This window comes from Mus pahari, chromosome 19, assembly GCF_900095145.1.
Source record: "Mus pahari chromosome 19, PAHARI_EIJ_v1.1, whole genome shotgun sequence".
NCBI lineage: Eukaryota > Metazoa > Chordata > Mammalia > Rodentia > Muridae > Mus > Mus pahari.
Window position 1 is genome coordinate 62,801,075 of NC_034608.1, and position 16,843 is coordinate 62,817,917.

The following is a 16,843-nucleotide window of genomic DNA, read 5'->3' on the forward strand; positions in this document are numbered from 1 at the left end:
ACTCAGAAATCCGCCTGCCTCTGCCTCCCGAGTGCTGGGATTAAAGGCGTGCGCCACCACTGCCCCGCTCATGGTTTTTATGAGCAGATGAGGGGATTCTCCCAGGAGATTCTCAGGAGGTCTTAACAGTTTATTTCTATCTTAGTAGTATGAAACTGCCTCTCATCTAGGCTTGCCAACTGTTGCCAGCTGTGTATCTGATTCTGTTTCGGTGTTACCTGGTAGAATTTAGAGGTATGTCCACAGGAAGCTGAAGGAGACATTTAGAGTTTCTTGTCTCGGAGTGTAGCTTCTAATTATAAAGGAAATGGGTGCCGTCCTGTGAGAAGCACCAAGTCCTCCTCCTCATATCACCTTCCCCAGCCTCTCTGCTACCTCTGTCTACTTTGTACTGGAGCTGTGACTAGGTGGTGGGGCACTTACTTATGCCTGAAGCCTGGGATTAAATCCCCAGGACCACCTAACAAATCCATAAAATATTTTGCTTTTCTTTCCTTTACTGAGGACATTGGCCCTCTTCTTACCTGAGGTAAATTCCCTATGTATGCTGGACATCTCTTTGCATCACTTCAGAGAACCTAGGCTTCTTCGGCTCCTGCATTATTCATTTCCCATTTCCCCTGTGCCTTTCTCACCTACGGTAATGTGGCTTAACAAGAAGGACCCAAAGTCATCCTCAGCCCCTCACTCCCAATCAACTCCTGGTCCATCTCTCTCTTCCCATTCACAGGCGAGCAGCAGGAAAGAGTGTTTTCCTACTGAAGGAAGAGTTGTTTATAGTGTGATTTTTCCTTGGCCCAGGACAACCGTTGGTTCCTTTAAAAGTACAATTTTCAAAAAAAATTAAAAACTTGACAGCTCGGATAGAAAATAAAGCGGTGTCAAGACTTACTCAACTGCTAGTTGGTGAATGGCACTGTTCAGAGGAGAACTGGAAGACCAAGCAAACCAAGCTGAGCATGTGCAGAGCAGTTCACTGGTAGTTGTGAGATACCAGTGAACTTTGCTCTTGGTCTTCTGCTGGCTTCACTTCCTCTTGTAAACTTGTCAACAGCAGGGTGCCCAGACGGTCAACTGCCCAGCTACATACAGTCCAGGCCTCCATCATCTTCCTGGAAGGCAATCATTGTACTACAGAAGGACCAATCTTGCTATCAAGTGAAAACAAATTGTATCATTTTAAGACTTTTGCCTATAGACAAGAATCGTTTATGTAGCTACAGGTAGCTACTTGATTTCCTACAAAGTTGAACACTAGCCGAGCCAGTGGTGAGTTATACAAAATGATATGTCCTGGAGATATCAAATCCTTGGGAGTCCTCTGGGTAATAACCAACATGCCACTAAAATAGTATCTAGTCATTTGGCCTGGATAGTTTTTCCTAACAGTCCCTTCTATAGCCAACACTCCCCACTGTAGCTGAGACTATTTTTTTATAAAGCCAGTGGCCTTCTTCCCTCATTTAAATTGGCCCCCTGACAAGGTTAGGAAAGGCTCCTGTGTGTCTTGGCACACACCCGGTCACTTTGCTCTCCCCGGTTTCTACTGGCTTACTTCCTCTAATCGCCCTGCAGACGGCAGGGTGCCCAGACCTTCTACTGTTCAGCTTCAGTTCAGGCTTCCATCATCTGCTCCCTGGACTATTCTGGAAGGCTTCTCACTGGCCCGGTGATCTTGCCTTTCCTGAGAACCTCCCTGGCGCAGCACTAGCCAAACTGGTCTTACTGTACTGAGAATAGAACAAATTGTTTCCAGGTCTTTGCTCTAGCTGATACTTCCACCACTACCCATGGAGGAGTTGGGGTGGGGGGTGTTCTAAGTCATTCGGTTCTCTATAAATGTCACCTCAGAGAGACTCCCTGACCTCCTAACTAAAATAGCCCACGCTCCCAGTTTCTTTCCTCCTTTTTTGTTTCCCTCGTGGCTCCAACAGTGTCTGAAAGCTTATTTTTCCTAACTGTCCCCACTGTAACTGTGGCGTTTTTTATAAAGCCAGTGACCTTCTTCCCTCATTTAAATTGGCCTTCTGAAAAGGTTGGGAATGGTGAGCGTTCCTTCAGGCCTCGAGTCTTGGCACACCACATCAGCCCAGTTCTTTTTTCTTTTTAGACTTCAAGTTTCCCAAAGGTAGGAATTGGGTCCAAAGTCTGTGCTCTCTAAATATTTGCTTGCTGACTTAAAAACATGGGGCATCCCAGTAGTGCCCACATCCTGTGGTTTTCTAGAAAGCAAAGAGCCTTCATGGGGATGCAAACCACTGACGGGCTCTTGAAGGCCTGTGAAGCCACTGTCCTCTTCTGTGGTCGGGCTCGAGTGTCATCACTTCCTCTCCCTGGATTCTTTCTCTGTTCCCAACAGCACACCAAACGAGGGGAAAGATGGTAGGAACTTAGCTTTGGGGCCTCAGCTAGTGGGGCTGTAGTATTTTCGACCTCAGCATAGGGCTGAGGTTAAAAGTTGCATTTTGATGGAAATATTTGACAGAGCCAGGGATTCTAGAGTCTGGAGATTCACTGGAGATTTTTGGTCCTTGTCTTAGGTCTTATTTCTGCTTGTCTTCTTTATTTGGGGAGATACACTACCACCCCCAAGTGTCTTTCTTTTTGGAGAACTCTAGAAGACAAGTTAGGAGCCGGCTTCCTTAATGTAGCAGATGAGGAGAGGTGCCTGTGTCTTAGGGCAGAGTCACGTAGGATCAGAAGTCAAGTTTCCGAGTAGGAGAATCTGGAGATCTGGAAGTCCTTCGGGCTCTCACCGTTGTGGTATTGACTGTTGAGGCTAGTTTGTTGACGGTTTGTTTTAGTTGTCTTGAGCTGGGAGCCAAGATCCAGTACATCATAACTCGAGTTCTTGGGTGACCAGGGAAAGAAGGCATTAACTGTTTTGATTGCCAGGGACACACAAATGAAACAGACAGACAGGAGACTGATTGCGCTGCACACTCTGTTTTCTTGATGTAATTCAGGGTTAAAGGAAGAACAAGAAAGGGGATGGGGTGGCACCTTTGCAAAGGACCATTCTCCATACATCTGACTTAGGAGACCAATAGCGTTCGATATAAAACAAGAACTTCAGGAGAAATCAGCATGGCATTGCAAATACACAGCAGTGTCTCTATAAAGATTTGTTATGAGTAACTTCTCTTTTTTCTCTCTCTTCTAGCTAAGAAAAGTGACCATGGAGAACAACCAAACATCAGTGGATTCAAAATCCATTAATAATTTTGAAGTGTGAGTATTTATTTACTTGTATTTATTGTTGTCGATTGAGGCATGTTCTCCACCTACCCCAGGCTAACCCGGAGCTCTGCAGTCCAGGCTGGCTTCAAACTTGTAGTAGTCCCCTAATTTCTGTTTTCTAGATGCTAGAAAAACAGGCACGAGTTACTGTGCCTGGTGAAATTGGTATAAATATAATTCTGTGTAGTCAAAGATGGGTTTGCTCAATACAGCTCAAACACTCTGAGGAGTAGGGAAGCAGAAGGAATAAGGGCCTTCAAACCAGAGAGACCGGGCTACCTCTTGCCCCAACAGCTGTGCAGCTTACAGTAAGCTCACATCTCTGATTCTCATCTTGAGGGCAAGGAGGTTTGTTAGGTTGTTAACTGCCCTTATCTTCCTGGCTTGGGATCCTGTTCTTTGTGAACAGATATCCTGTCTTGGTCTAATGCTGGCTCGTAAAGGAGGCAGGAGAAGATGGTGAAGAATCGGCTTTAGGCCATGAGAATTACAGTTCAATTACAAGTTCTTATCCCTCTTCCAAAATGACTAGAACCTAGGATATTTTAGACTTTGGACTCTCAGGTTGGAACATACTCACATATATACAACAAAGATGCATTAGAGCTGGCATCCGTGTGTGTGTGTGTGTGTGTGTGTGTGTGTGTGTGTGTGTGTGTGTGTGTGTGTACAGGTGTGAATGTATTGCAGTGCACGTGTGGAGGTTAGAGGCCAACTTTTCCTTGTTTCTGCTGCAGAGTGCCCTAGGCTCTTAGTCGAGCTCTGGCCTATTCTCCTGTCTCCACCTCCCATCTTGTAGCAGGAGTGCTGTGAATACAGAGATATGAGCCACCACATAGGGCAGTGGTTCTCAACCTTCCTAATGCTGCAACCCTTTGACACAGTTCCTCAGGTAATGGGGAGCCCCACCCCAACCGTAAAATTACTTTCACTGCTACTACATAACTGTAACTTTGCTGGTGTTATGAGTTGTAGTGTAAATATCTGATTACAGGTTGTCTGCTGATATGTGACCCTTATGAAAGGGTCATTTGACTTCCCAAGGGAATCACAACCTACAGGTTGAGAACCTCTCTGACTTAGAGCTTTTTATATAATTTCCAGGGATTGAACCCGGGGCTGTTTGAACTGCTTAGAAAATGCTGTTACCATCTGAGTTGTCTCCCCGGCCTATAAATTCTAAATACTATGAATTCATTGCTGTTTCATATAAATTTTATACATGCATGCCAAAGCTCATTTTATATGATATTTTTAGTGTGCCTGCACTTTGAAAGTGAACCATTACGTGGGGCTTGGTGTGGAATTTTCCACGTGTGGCCTTACGCTGACTTTCAAAAACTTGGCCAATTTTGGAGCATTTCCAATTGTAGATTTCTGGATTAAGAATGTTCAGCCCGTGTGACCTAATTCTCTCTGTAAAATGCGGGGCCTCTGCCTACAACTGAATATAATGGCTCTCTTTTTGTCTGCCTTGACCCTTCACCTGCTTGTACTTTCTCTTCCATTATCTTTAGAGTTGTGTAAAGTGTAAGACAGTCTCACGGCCGAGCATGCGTCCTTCACAGTGCTCATGTCTGGCTGTTCCTAGAGTCCTCCTAGATCCTGGGTTAGGTTTGTGCTCGGCCTCTGTCACTGTTGTTGGAACACAGCCACACCTCTATTGCCTTGGGCTAGTTTCACCCAGCCAAATTGAGGCTCTACTAGAGGGTGGCCTCTGGGCAGCCTATGTGGGCTTTTAAGAAAATGATTACTGAGCTCTGATCTACCTAACTAACATTTTTATATTTAAGTGACTTTTACCCAAGTATTTCCAACCATTTATGGTAATTCAACTGTGTATTAATACGTTATTCATTGGTTCAGCTTATAAAGTTTAAGGACTGATTTAGTGGCAGGGTCTTAGATAAGTGGACTGCCAAGGGCCAGCCTAGGCTACCTATAGCAAAACTCTACCTCGAAAAACAAAACCAAAAAAAAAAAAAAAAAACTATTATAATTTTATCTCAAAGGAGAGATTATTTCACACAATGTTAATATTTTAAAAAGATGTAGTTGGTAAAATTTTATTGGACTTGACAGGAAACCCTTCCACCTTGACTCCATCATAGGATCTGAATGCCCTTCAACACTTTACTTAGCCCTTGGTAGGTTATTTCCTCATCAGTTAATTGGGGTGTTGTGAGCTTATCTATGCTTTTTTATTCCTCCTTGGTGATTGGGATCAAACCCACATGCTGTGGAATTTGAATGAAGGAAGGATGTAACATGAGGTTGGTATGTTGATAGCCTTAAACAAATGTCAACTGTTCTGATGAGTCGTAAAAGTTGTATTAATAAAAATCCTCATTTCTATCTTTGTAACTGTCACTTGGTTTCCATGCAGAAAGACCATACATGGAAGCAAGTCAGTGGACTCTGGGATCTATCTGGACAGTAGTTACAAAATGGATTATCCTGAAATGGGCTTGTGCATCATAATTAATAATAAGAACTTCCAAAAGAGCACTGGTATGTATCTAATGTAATGTTTTAGATATTTCAAATATCGATCCCATTTACATTGCCTGTAATATGAAAAGCAATATCAGTGGTGAGTGATTATGAGTCAGCAAACTGATACAGAAAAATGGCAAAGTAGAGAAACCCTGGAACCTCACAGGTCCCATATTCAGTATGAACTCTTCTTCTATGTTGGATATCTCTGCCTCTCCCATGACTGCAGAAGGTTGGATTCTGCTGATGCCCAGCAGAGCCAGTGCCTTGAGGCCAAGTGATGGGAGAAGAAAACGTTTCATAAGCAACAAGTTGGCAGGGATGAAGATGGATGACTGGCACCTGAGGTCATCTGCCCTGGGGCAGCTTAGAAAGTCTCTCTAGTGACCTCAGGCCTTTAACACACAGCCTCAGGCAAGTGGGCCCTGAGGTCGTTCCTGAGCCTAGAATACCAATTAGGGACTCTTATCTCAGGTCACTGAGCTGCCCCCACCACCCCAAGCCATGTTTCCCATTTGTGGAGCTATGTGTCTGGTTCAGGCAAAGTGTGCCTTTGTGTTTGCAACTACTGTTTAATGAAGGCCTTCACCCCGACCCCGAGAATGAGTGCTCCGTGAAAGCAATGGTGTTTAAGCTAAATCTCCAAGTACTCAGGACTTGTATTGTAGATCTACCACACTCCAGTGGAAGGCTGCACATCCAGGAATAATAGGCAGCAGAAAGTGGACTGGATAGGTTTTGTTGTTGTCGTTTTGATGTTTTGTTTTGGAATTGTGTTTTTCCAAGACAGGTTTTCTCTTATGTAGTCCTGGATGCCCTGGAACTCACTCTGTATGTAGACCAGGCTGGCCTTGAACTCAGAGATCTGTTTGCCTCAGCCTCCTGAGTGCTGGGATTAAAGGTCTCTGCCACCACCACTTGGCTTTCCTTCCTTCTTTTAACATCAGGTGTCTCTCGTGCACAGCACACAGTATACTAAGAGCAGGATTCTAAGCTCGTTGTGCTCAGCATCCCTCATGTGTACAAATGAAGCCAGGAAGCATCTTGTGATGGATGGAAAGACTGGATATCCCCCACATAACCTGATAACAATACTAATCTGATGATAGTTGTGGATGGTTTTCCGTGTACAATGTACAAGCCGTGCTATATGTCTTACCACTGATTCAGCACTGAACAAATAGTGTCTCAGAGTAAGCTACATCAACCTAACAGGTCACATCCTTTTTTCTATCTTCTAAAGGAAGGTTAGAAAAGGTTGAGCTACAGTGTGAAACTTTGCCTATGAGTGAGTAAACGAATGAATGAATGGATGAATGAAGAAGGCAACATAGTACTTCATCATATAAATGAATCACAGTTTATCAAACAAATTTCTATTGCCAGGCCTCTGAAGTCCCCTCTTATTTTCACTGTTCAAGCTGCCGTGGAGGATATCACTATCGTGGCAGCTTGCAGCAGCTAATACAATGAGGTGTCTTGTATGCTAGCAGAGTATAGACTATCACCATGATGAAAATAAGATGGCCAGCATTTAAAAGGAAGAGTTTATTGGTTGTGTGAATGGCTGCCTAGTTCATTTATTCTCAAAGAATAACTATTTTTGTAAAATGCAACTAAGAGCTCTCTCTGTCCCAAGGAATGTCATCTCGCACTGGTACGGATGTGGACGCAGCCAACCTCAGAGAAACATTCATGGGCCTGAAATACGAAGTCAGGAATAAAAATGATCTTACTCGTGAGGACATTTTGGAATTAATGGATAGTGGTAAGATAGAACCAATTCAATTCAAAACAGGTCCTTCGGAAGCGTCTGTGGGCGGTGGGTGGCAACTCGCAGCTGGTCAAAGAACAGAGATTGAGTGTCTGCAGTGCTTAGTCAGAATGGGACGCCTAGACTCCAGCCCACACATAAACACATGGCTCAGGCACCATTGCAGAAGATGGGCAGAGGGTGTGTAAGAGCAAAAGCTGCTAGCAGGAACTCCCAGCAGTCCGCATCCTTACACAGAAGGGAGCCCGGGGAGCTAGTGACAACTGATGGCTGATGGAGGAGGGAGGGCCCACTTTATTTAAGGGTGTGGTCCCGGATTGGTTGACTGTGCTCCAGTGGATGGGCCCACTCTTGACTGTATATGGCCAGCACAAATTGGGCCGTGTGTTATTTTTTATTCATAAAGGGGAGGGGGCATAAAGTTGGGTGGAATAAGGGGACATGTATGTGTGAATATGCTTAAATTTGCTTATCCGTAATTCTCTAAGAATGCCTTCATTGGGTAATTTTACTTCATGGTCTAGCTATAGTGATAGAGGTAGTCAAGTATGAAAATTATAGAATTACACTGTACATTATTCTGATTGGTTTTCTGTTTGTTTTTGTTTTGTTTTTGAGATACAATCTCACTATTTAGACCGGCTAGCCTCCAGCTTACGAAGATCTGCCTGCCTCTGCTCCCTGTGTGGTGGGACTAAAGGCATGCGCTACCACCCCCAGCTGCTTATATTTTTTAGTAAAAAGTAAAAAAGAAAGAAAAGAAAAGTTAATCACGTCATTCCCTAAAAATGGTTCCAAATGTGCTCTGCCTGTGTTAGACCTGGGCGCTTTTGAAACTCTATTCTCAGCTTCTTCATCTTGTGGTCACGGTGTAACAGTAACCCCAGAACTCAGAAAGCTAAGACCATGAAGTCAAAGCCGTCTTCGTCCAATGAGAAAGCTAGATACAAATCGTCCAATGAGAAAGCTAGATACAAATTGTCCAATGAGAAAGCTAGATACAAATCGTTCAATGAGAAAGCTAGATACAAATCGTCCAATGAGAAAGCTAGATACAAATCAGACGAGCCTGGGTTCTTTACTGTATACCGAGTCGGGCTACCCCTTTGCCTTCCTGTCTCTGCTCTGTTTTATATTATTTCTGAATGTCTTTCCAGTGTCTAAGGAAGACCATAGCAAACGGAGCAGCTTTGTTTGTGTGATTCTAAGTCATGGTGATGAAGGGGTAATTTATGGAACAAATGGGCCTGTTGACCTGAAAAAGTTAACGAGTTTCTTCAGAGGCGACTACTGCCGGAGTCTGACTGGGAAGCCGAAACTCTTCATCATTCAGGTAGGGCATTGCCCAGCAGCTCGGTGCTCAGTTAGAGAGACTAACTTATTTAAATATCAGTATTTACTGTTGCTTCTGGAGCTACAGAACTGCTATATTTTTATTTGTTTAAACATTCCTTTAGGGACTCTAGAGTACATCACAGTGTTTGTCTTAGTCATGGCTTCTATTCCTGCACAAATACCATGACCAAGAAGCAAGTTGGGGAGGAAAGGGTTTATTCAGCTTACACTTCCACATTGCTGTTCATCACCATAGGATGTCAGGACAGGAACTCACACAGGGAAGGAATATGGACGCAGGAGCTGATGCAGAGGCCATGGAGGCATGCTGCTTACTGGCTTGCTTCTCCTGGCTTGCTCAGCTTGCTTTCTTATAGAACCAGAACCCGGCACTACCAGCCCAGGGATGGCACCACCCACAATAGGCCCTCCCGCTTGATCACTAATTGCGAAAGTGCCTTACAGCTGGATCTCATGGAGGCATTTCCTCAAGGGAGGTTCCTTTCTCTGTGATAATTCCAGCTTGTGTCAGGTTGACACACAAAGCCAACCAGTACAGTGTTACTCTTCTATCAGAAAAACTCCCTGGTTCTCAGACCACACTTACAGTTTTCAGATGTAAATTGTGTGTGTCTGCGTGTATTTTTCTAAGAAGTGTCTGTATGTCCCGACACCCAGGCCTGTCGGGGTACGGAGCTGGACTGCGGCATTGAGACAGACAGTGGAACTGACGAGGATATGGCTTGCCAGAAGATACCGGTGGAGGCCGACTTCCTGTATGCTTACTCTACAGCACCCGGTGAGAAAACGTCAACGGATGTTTCGTGTGGATTTTAGATGAGTTATATTATGACACATTATAAAGCTGCAGTGAAGACTGCTCTAAAGGCTAGTAAGATGTTTATGTAAGGGTACCTTAAGATGTAAGGTCCCCGGGGCTGGTGAGATGGCTCAGTGGGTAAGAGCACCCTACTGCTCTTCCAAAGGTGCAGAGTTCAAATCCCGGCAACCACATGGTGGCTCACAACCTCCTTAACAAGATCTAACTCCCTCTTCTAGAGTGTCTGAAGACAGCTGCAGTGTACTTACATATAATAAATAAATCTTTAAAAAAAAAAAAAAAAAAAGATGTAAGGAACCCTTACAGCCCTAAAATAACTAACCCTCCATCTTAGTTACTTTCCTATTGCTGTGCACCGTGACCAAGGCAACTTACGAAAGAAAATGTTTAATTTGGAGCCTGTGATTATAGAGGCTGAGAGTCCATGAACCATGGTGGCAGGAAATGGGGGTGGGGGTGGGGGTAGCTATGGCAGTAGACAGGTATACGTTTGCTTATATCTCCATCTCCAAGTACAGCACAAGGTAGAGAGAACTAACTGGAAATGATGCTGGCTTTTAAGTCCTCAAAGTCCATCTGACACGCCACTTTCATCAAGGCCACGCTTCCCAATCCTTCCCAAAAAGTTCCACCATCTCGGGACCAAGTATTCAAACGTGTGAGCCTATGGGGGTCATTGTCATACAAACTAACACACGCGCGCACACACACAGACACACACACTCATGGGTGTGCACACACATAGGCATTCAGTTTGTGGGTGTGGACATGACTGTGGATATGTGCATATCCTAGTCTGAGAAAACCTGGCTCTCACAGTTGTCTTTTGAGTTCCATGTGTGCTGTGTGGCACATGCACAGCTACATACACACAATAAGTAGATAGATAGATAGATAGATAGATAGATAGATAGATAGATAGATAGATAGATAGAGCTACATACACACGGTAGATAGATTGATCAATCTATCTATTAAACAAATAAAATATACTCATCTTGTTAATTTCATCCACTAGGTATCTGTCTAAACAGTGTACTTCTAAGCTAAACACAATGAATCCTATAGTTAATCTGAAAATAAATACAAAAGCCCTATTTTTATTTTTTTTTTTGGGGGGGGGGTTGAATACTATTTGCTATTTTCATCCAGATGCCCCATAGGCAAACTAATGTCATTTTTTAAAGTGGACCTCTCTAAGTAAACAGCTTAGTGGTTAAGGGCACTTGTCACTCATGCAGAGGACATGGCTTCGGGCGCCCACATCCGCATGGTAGCTCACAACCACGGGTAACTCTGATTCCAATGGTTCTGACTCCCTCTTCTGATAGGCATGGGCACCGGACACTTGCGTGCTCCACTTACCTACATGCAGGCAGAGAAATCATAAACATAAAATGAATAAGTAAAGAAACCTTCTTAAAGTGTGCAGATGTAAGCAATTTATTTCCTGCCTGAGCCAGTTGTCATCACAGATGAGTTCAGATTGAAACCGTGTCACCTGCACGATCCCATTTGCCTAGCTTTGCAAACCCTGGTGTTGTCATGTCTTCCTCTTCACCCTGACCTGTGGGAAAGAGACCAGAAAGTAGAGCTCAGGAAATCAACAGCAGTCAGTCCCGACCTGCCTTTTCTTTTCCTGCAGGGAGCAGTGAGGTCCTGAGACCAGGGGTGTGAATTCCTTTTCCGTTGTATGGCTTCTAAGACTGAGGAAGCTTGTGTCTATCTGGATCATTCTGGTTACATGAAAATGTGTAGACTCCTCCAGAGTGATGCTGTGGCATACGAGAAGATACAGTCCTTCGTATTTTGTCTTCTAGGTTACTATTCCTGGAGAAATTCAAAGGACGGGTCGTGGTTCATCCAGTCCCTTTGCGCCATGCTGAAGCTGTACGCGCACAAGCTAGAATTTATGCACATTCTCACTCGTGTTAACCGGAAGGTGGCAACAGAATTCGAATCCTTCTCCCTGGACTCCGCCTTTCATGCAAAGAAACAGATCCCGTGTATTGTGTCTATGCTCACAAAAGAACTGTACTTTTATCACTAAAGAAATGATTGGAGGTGGGGTGGGGTGGGGTGGGGCCCTGTTTTTGTTTTGTTATGCCAAATGAGAAAACTGTCAGGGAGACTCTCATTTAAATCAAATCTGATGTTCCACCTGGCCTTTGTAAGCTACCACTGCCTAGCAATACAGCCACAGTGCAGCTACCTCAACTTCCACATCAGGTAGTTGAAATGAAACTTAATTAGGAACAAGTAAATGTCAATGATGGTACTATCATCCTAGAAGAAATTACAAAGTTACCCTTTTATAAATAGCAAGATTTGGGGATACTGTGAATTTTGAAGTAATTTTGAAGCAGTACAACTTCCAGCGATGATTTTATACTCCCTACTCATGTTAAGAATGTTCTTCTAGTTTTCGTTAAGTGTAGAAACAATAATGTCAAATGATATGTCTTAGAACTTGAATCCATGAGCAAAGAGTCAAAGACTGGAACCCTTGTTTTGGACCTGATTTATGGAAGTGAAGAGTTGGACCACCATAGCATGCATTATAGCTACTGGTTTTGTGACAGTTGTCCAGAGCATGTATTTGTTTTGTTTTTTTTTAAATCATGTTTTATTATTGGAACAAAAATAACTTTGAGTATTTATGTGAGAGAAAAACTTGACTTGTTGAAGGCAAGGTGCTAAAATCCATCAGCATTTGTTTCATACTTATTCTTATACAAATCAGCTTAGTTTTACAGACCAGCAAAATATCTCAAGAGCAGTTATGTAACAGCCTCAGACTGTTGATTATTAGAATGAAGTAAAGGAACGCTACAGGAACATGCTATAATACCAGTTGTCAAGCAGAGCTTAAGGAAAGGAGAGATGAAATCTACTGTAGTTGAAGAGAATGTGGTTTGAGCCAGAGCAGAGACTTGGCAGAGCCATGGGCACATCTTCAGAAAAGGCCCGCCAGCTGGCACCCCACCCCCATCCCCCCTTGTGAGTATTGGTTTGTGTGGATGATGTCCAAGTTATCATGTGAGAAAGTGAACGAGATCAAAAACTTCTGCAAAAAAGGTTTTCCCAGAGGGCTGAGAGACTCAAGAAAGTTCACTGGACTCCATGTACAGAATCTGTAGCATGCTGACTTTTCTGTTGAAGTTTACAAAGAAAGGAAAATAATGGTGATATTTGTATCATCATAAGAAGCGAAAGGATCAGGGCACACAGGACTTGGAAAGCATCCAGCGATAGCCCTGTAGCCCACAGTGGAGAAGCTGCCAGCTGCAGCCCATCCTCAGGGATACTGCTCCAGGCTTCCTTACTGTGGAGGTGCTGAGTTACTGCTGGCTCTCCCAGCATTTCCCCCAAGCTTCCTTGTTGCAGAGAAAGGAAGGAACTCACAGATAGATTCTTGTTTAGACTGGCTTTATTGTTAACTCTTTCTAAGTGAATGCAGCACGTGATGGTATTTTAAAGTGTGTTCCCATCTGACAATTTTATAAAAGTTGGTTACCTTGCATTTTTATTTCAAAACATAAATTCAGATTTAAAATGATCAGTGTATTTGAGGGGGTTTTTGTTGTTGTTGTTGTTGTCAATACTTTTGATGTTGTAATAACTAAGTGAAAGTTAAATTTTTTGTTTGTTTGTTTTTGTTTTTCGAGACAGGGTTTCTCTGTATAGCCCTGGCTGTCCTGGAACTCACCTTGTAGACCAGGCTGGCCTCGAACTCAGAAATCTGCCTGCCTCTGCCTCCCGAGTGCTGGGATTAAAGGCGTGCGCCACCTCGCCAGGCTAAGTTAAAATAATTTTAACCCAGAGTTTCATTTGAGAGAGTCAGAGGACGCAGCAGGGCCTTGATCTAATATTTTAAGGTGTTGGCAAGTGGAAAAAAAACCTCTGATGAGATGGATAGGATATGATTTAAACCCAAAGAAATAGGAAGAATATACCCAAAGAATATAGGAAGGGGTGGGACTCATCTCTTCCAGTGTTTACATAATAACCACAGGTCAAACGTAGATCTAGGAGCTCCCATACCCAAAGAGGAGTCTGTCACATGCTTTTCTTGCTGCTTTCTAACCTGGGGGTAGGGTGGTGGAGAGATGACTGAGCGTTCAGAGCATCGGCTGTTCTAAAGAAGATCTGGATTTAAACCCAAGCACCCACATGGCAGCTCACGATTTTCTGCAACTAGCTCCAGGGGGTCCAACTGCCTCTTTTTTTTTTTTTTTTTTTTTTGCCTCCTCGAGAATTTTATGCACACAGTGCAGAGGCATACACACGGGCTAAATACCCATATACATAAAATTAAACCTTTAAAGACTAGCTCTTTAATGTGTGGAGAAAAGGCTAGCCCATTTTAATTTCCATACGATCTATATAAAGAGGTCTGAGAGTACAAAGAAAATGACTGGAGCTTCTGGGAGTAGTTAGCTGGGTAAAGCGATTTCCTTGCCAGCACAAGAACCTGAACTTGAACTTGATCCCCAGAAGCCATGTTAAAGAGAAAAAAAAAAAAAAAGCCAAGTGTTATGCTCGCTTATAATTCCAGCAGTGATGGAGATAAGCGAGTTCCTGAGGCTCACTGGTCAGCCAACCTAGTCTCCATGGCAAGTGAATGGCCAGTGTGCCCAGCTATTGAGGAATGATACCCATTATCCCCCAGCCTACACATCCACAAGATATAAACCATCAACTGGGCCATGTATGTGAATAGAGCAAGTGAAAACAAAGAAAGAGCATAGATCCCTTAGGTTCATATAATCTCTCATCATAATAAGAGGAATATAAACTATGATATCACCTACCAGACTGGTCAGTATCGCCCAAATGCCGGAGATATAGGCGTGCATCACCATGCCAAGCATGTGCTCTGGCTTTTTAAAATGTGTTGCGAGCCGGGCATGGTGGCGCACGCCTTTAATCCCAGCACTCGGGAGGCAGAGGCAGGTGGATTTCTGAGTTCGAGGCCAGCCTGGTCTACAAGGTGAGTTCCAGGACAGCCAGGGCTCTACAGAGAAACCCTGTCTTGAGGGGAAAAAAAAAAATGTTGCATGAATATTCATGAGATGGATGGCATATTCACAGGGGTAAGGTGACCATCTGTTCCCTTTCAAACCATGGTGAACCAGACCTCTCTTCTTGGCTAGTCCTTCCCATGATCCTCTTTAAAAAGAGAAGCAAACTCACCAAGAAAATGATAGTATAAGCAAACTGAGATTTCCCAGGGTGGTCTACCCTTTGTCATGATATATACGTGGCAATTTGATTAGGTTCCCCGGCACTTCGTTTCTACTTTGTGGGATGAGCCCAAATGCAGCTTAAAAGATGGAGTAGACCACTAAGGATCATTGCAAACACCAGGAGACTCGGCTACCAAGAAACGGGTGCCGTGTTCCACGGTTACCTCTTACCAACTCCTCACCTTCTGATCCTCGGTGGGAGTTGTGGAACAATAAGAACCAACGGTCAAAGTCTGTGGTCAGAAATGGCTTGTCTGAGTCAGATTTTACAGTGAAGAAATGAGTGTTGACTTTGGAAAAGAAGGCACATAGCTAAGAGGTAGGTAGGTAGGGTGTTTTCCTTCCATTCAATCTGTGACACCCACTTCCTTCCTGGCATCAATAATCTGTTAGATCCCAGAACTCAGGAGCATTCTTTAGCTATATGCCCCAGTTTGTTAACTAATACAGTTGAAGAATATGGAAACACAGGGTAAGGTGTGGTGGGGAGGGGCACAGATTCTCCTTGTTTTCTTGGAGTGCCCCACCCCCATCCCCACGCACCCCACCCCCACCACCGAACTGTTCAACCACGTGGAAACTGAAGCTCATCAGGCCTTCTAGAACTCAGGTCCCAGCAACTCTACTTCCCCAGAAGTCAGAGCTAGCATGGACCAGTCCCAGCAGGCTTCACTGAGATGATCCATGGCTCTGTCCACCGTTAGCATAAACTTAGGTGTGATCTAAAGGGGCTTGCTATTAACATCAAAAGTCACTCCTATCTGGAGATTCTAAGCAGTTTAAGACTTCTGTATGCAGGAAGTAGGGGGCTGGGAGAGCATTAAGTTTCTCATACTGGACTTGGGGGAACTTGTGATGATGAATTTACTTGGGAAGAAGAGTTGAAAATGGTACAAGGTGTTTCAGGACACACGGGCTGCCTGCTGACAGGAAAGAGCAGGTGTTTTATTATGTTCTTGGTGGGATCTAGAGTGTTAATCATGAGGTGGTTGGTTCTTGGTGGGATCTAGAGGGTTAACCATGAGGTGGTTCTTGGTGGGATCTAGAGGATTAATCATGAGGATGGCATTCTCCTCTTCTGGCTTCAGGGAATTTTCCCATTTAAGATAATAGAGCAATAGCTGGGCGTCGTGGTGCACTCCTTTAATCCCAGCACTTGGGAGGCAGAGGCAGGTGAATTTCTGAGTTCAAGGCCAGCCTGGTCTACAAAGTGAGTTCCAGAACAGCCAGGGCTACACAGAGAAACCCTGTCTCGAAAAACCAAAAAAACAAAAATAAATAAATAATAATAAAAAAAATAATAGAGCAATGATGGCCAGTTTGTCCCTGGAGACAAACTGTACCTTGTAGCAGTGGACCTTGTACCTGGTGGGTCTTGTGATAAGATAAAGGGAAACCAGGACATGTCATACATTGTATAAATAGGTTCCATACATTGTGTAGATAGGTCCCATTCATTGTGTATATAGGTCCCAGGCTCTTTCCTGTCAGCAGGCAGCTCATGTGTCCTGAAACACCTTGTTCCTTGCATTGTAAAGATAGATCCCATGCATTGAATAGATAGATCCCATCCATTATGTATATAGGTCCCATGCATTATATAAATAGGTCCCATGCATTATATAAATAGGTCCCATGCATTGTGTAGATGGGTTCCATACATTGTATAGACAGGTTCCATGCATTGTATAGATAGGTCCTATACATTGTGTAGCTAAGTCCCATACATTGTGCAGATAGGTTCCATACATTGTACAGATAGATCCCAAGCATTATATAGATCGATCCCATGCATTGTATAGATAAGGTTCCATATACTGTATTTCAATACACTGTATAGATAGGTTCCATATGTTGCATTAAAGAAGTGAAGCTGGGTGACAACTTAATCTTTAAATTTTTTTTTTT

At 43.6% G+C, this 16,843-nt stretch overlaps 1 protein-coding gene across 2 annotated transcripts in view; it reads left to right on the forward strand.

Annotated features, from left to right (window-relative positions):
• Casp3 (caspase 3) overlaps positions 1-13,243 on the forward strand; it is a 23,773-nt gene extending 10,530 nt beyond the window's left edge. For both annotated transcript variants that reach the window (XM_021219272.1, XM_029532266.1), the window contains exons 2-7: positions 3,164-3,231; positions 5,627-5,751; positions 7,376-7,504; positions 8,668-8,843; positions 9,524-9,644; positions 11,507-13,243. In XM_021219272.1, the coding sequence (XP_021074931.1) occupies positions 3,179-3,231; positions 5,627-5,751; positions 7,376-7,504; positions 8,668-8,843; positions 9,524-9,644; positions 11,507-11,736 (834 nt within the window). In that variant the 5' untranslated portion in view covers positions 3,164-3,178 and the 3' untranslated portion in view covers positions 11,737-13,243. The remainder of the gene's footprint in view (positions 1-3,163; positions 3,232-5,626; positions 5,752-7,375; positions 7,505-8,667; positions 8,844-9,523; positions 9,645-11,506) is intronic.
• Positions 13,244-16,843: the final 3,600 nt, after the last annotated feature.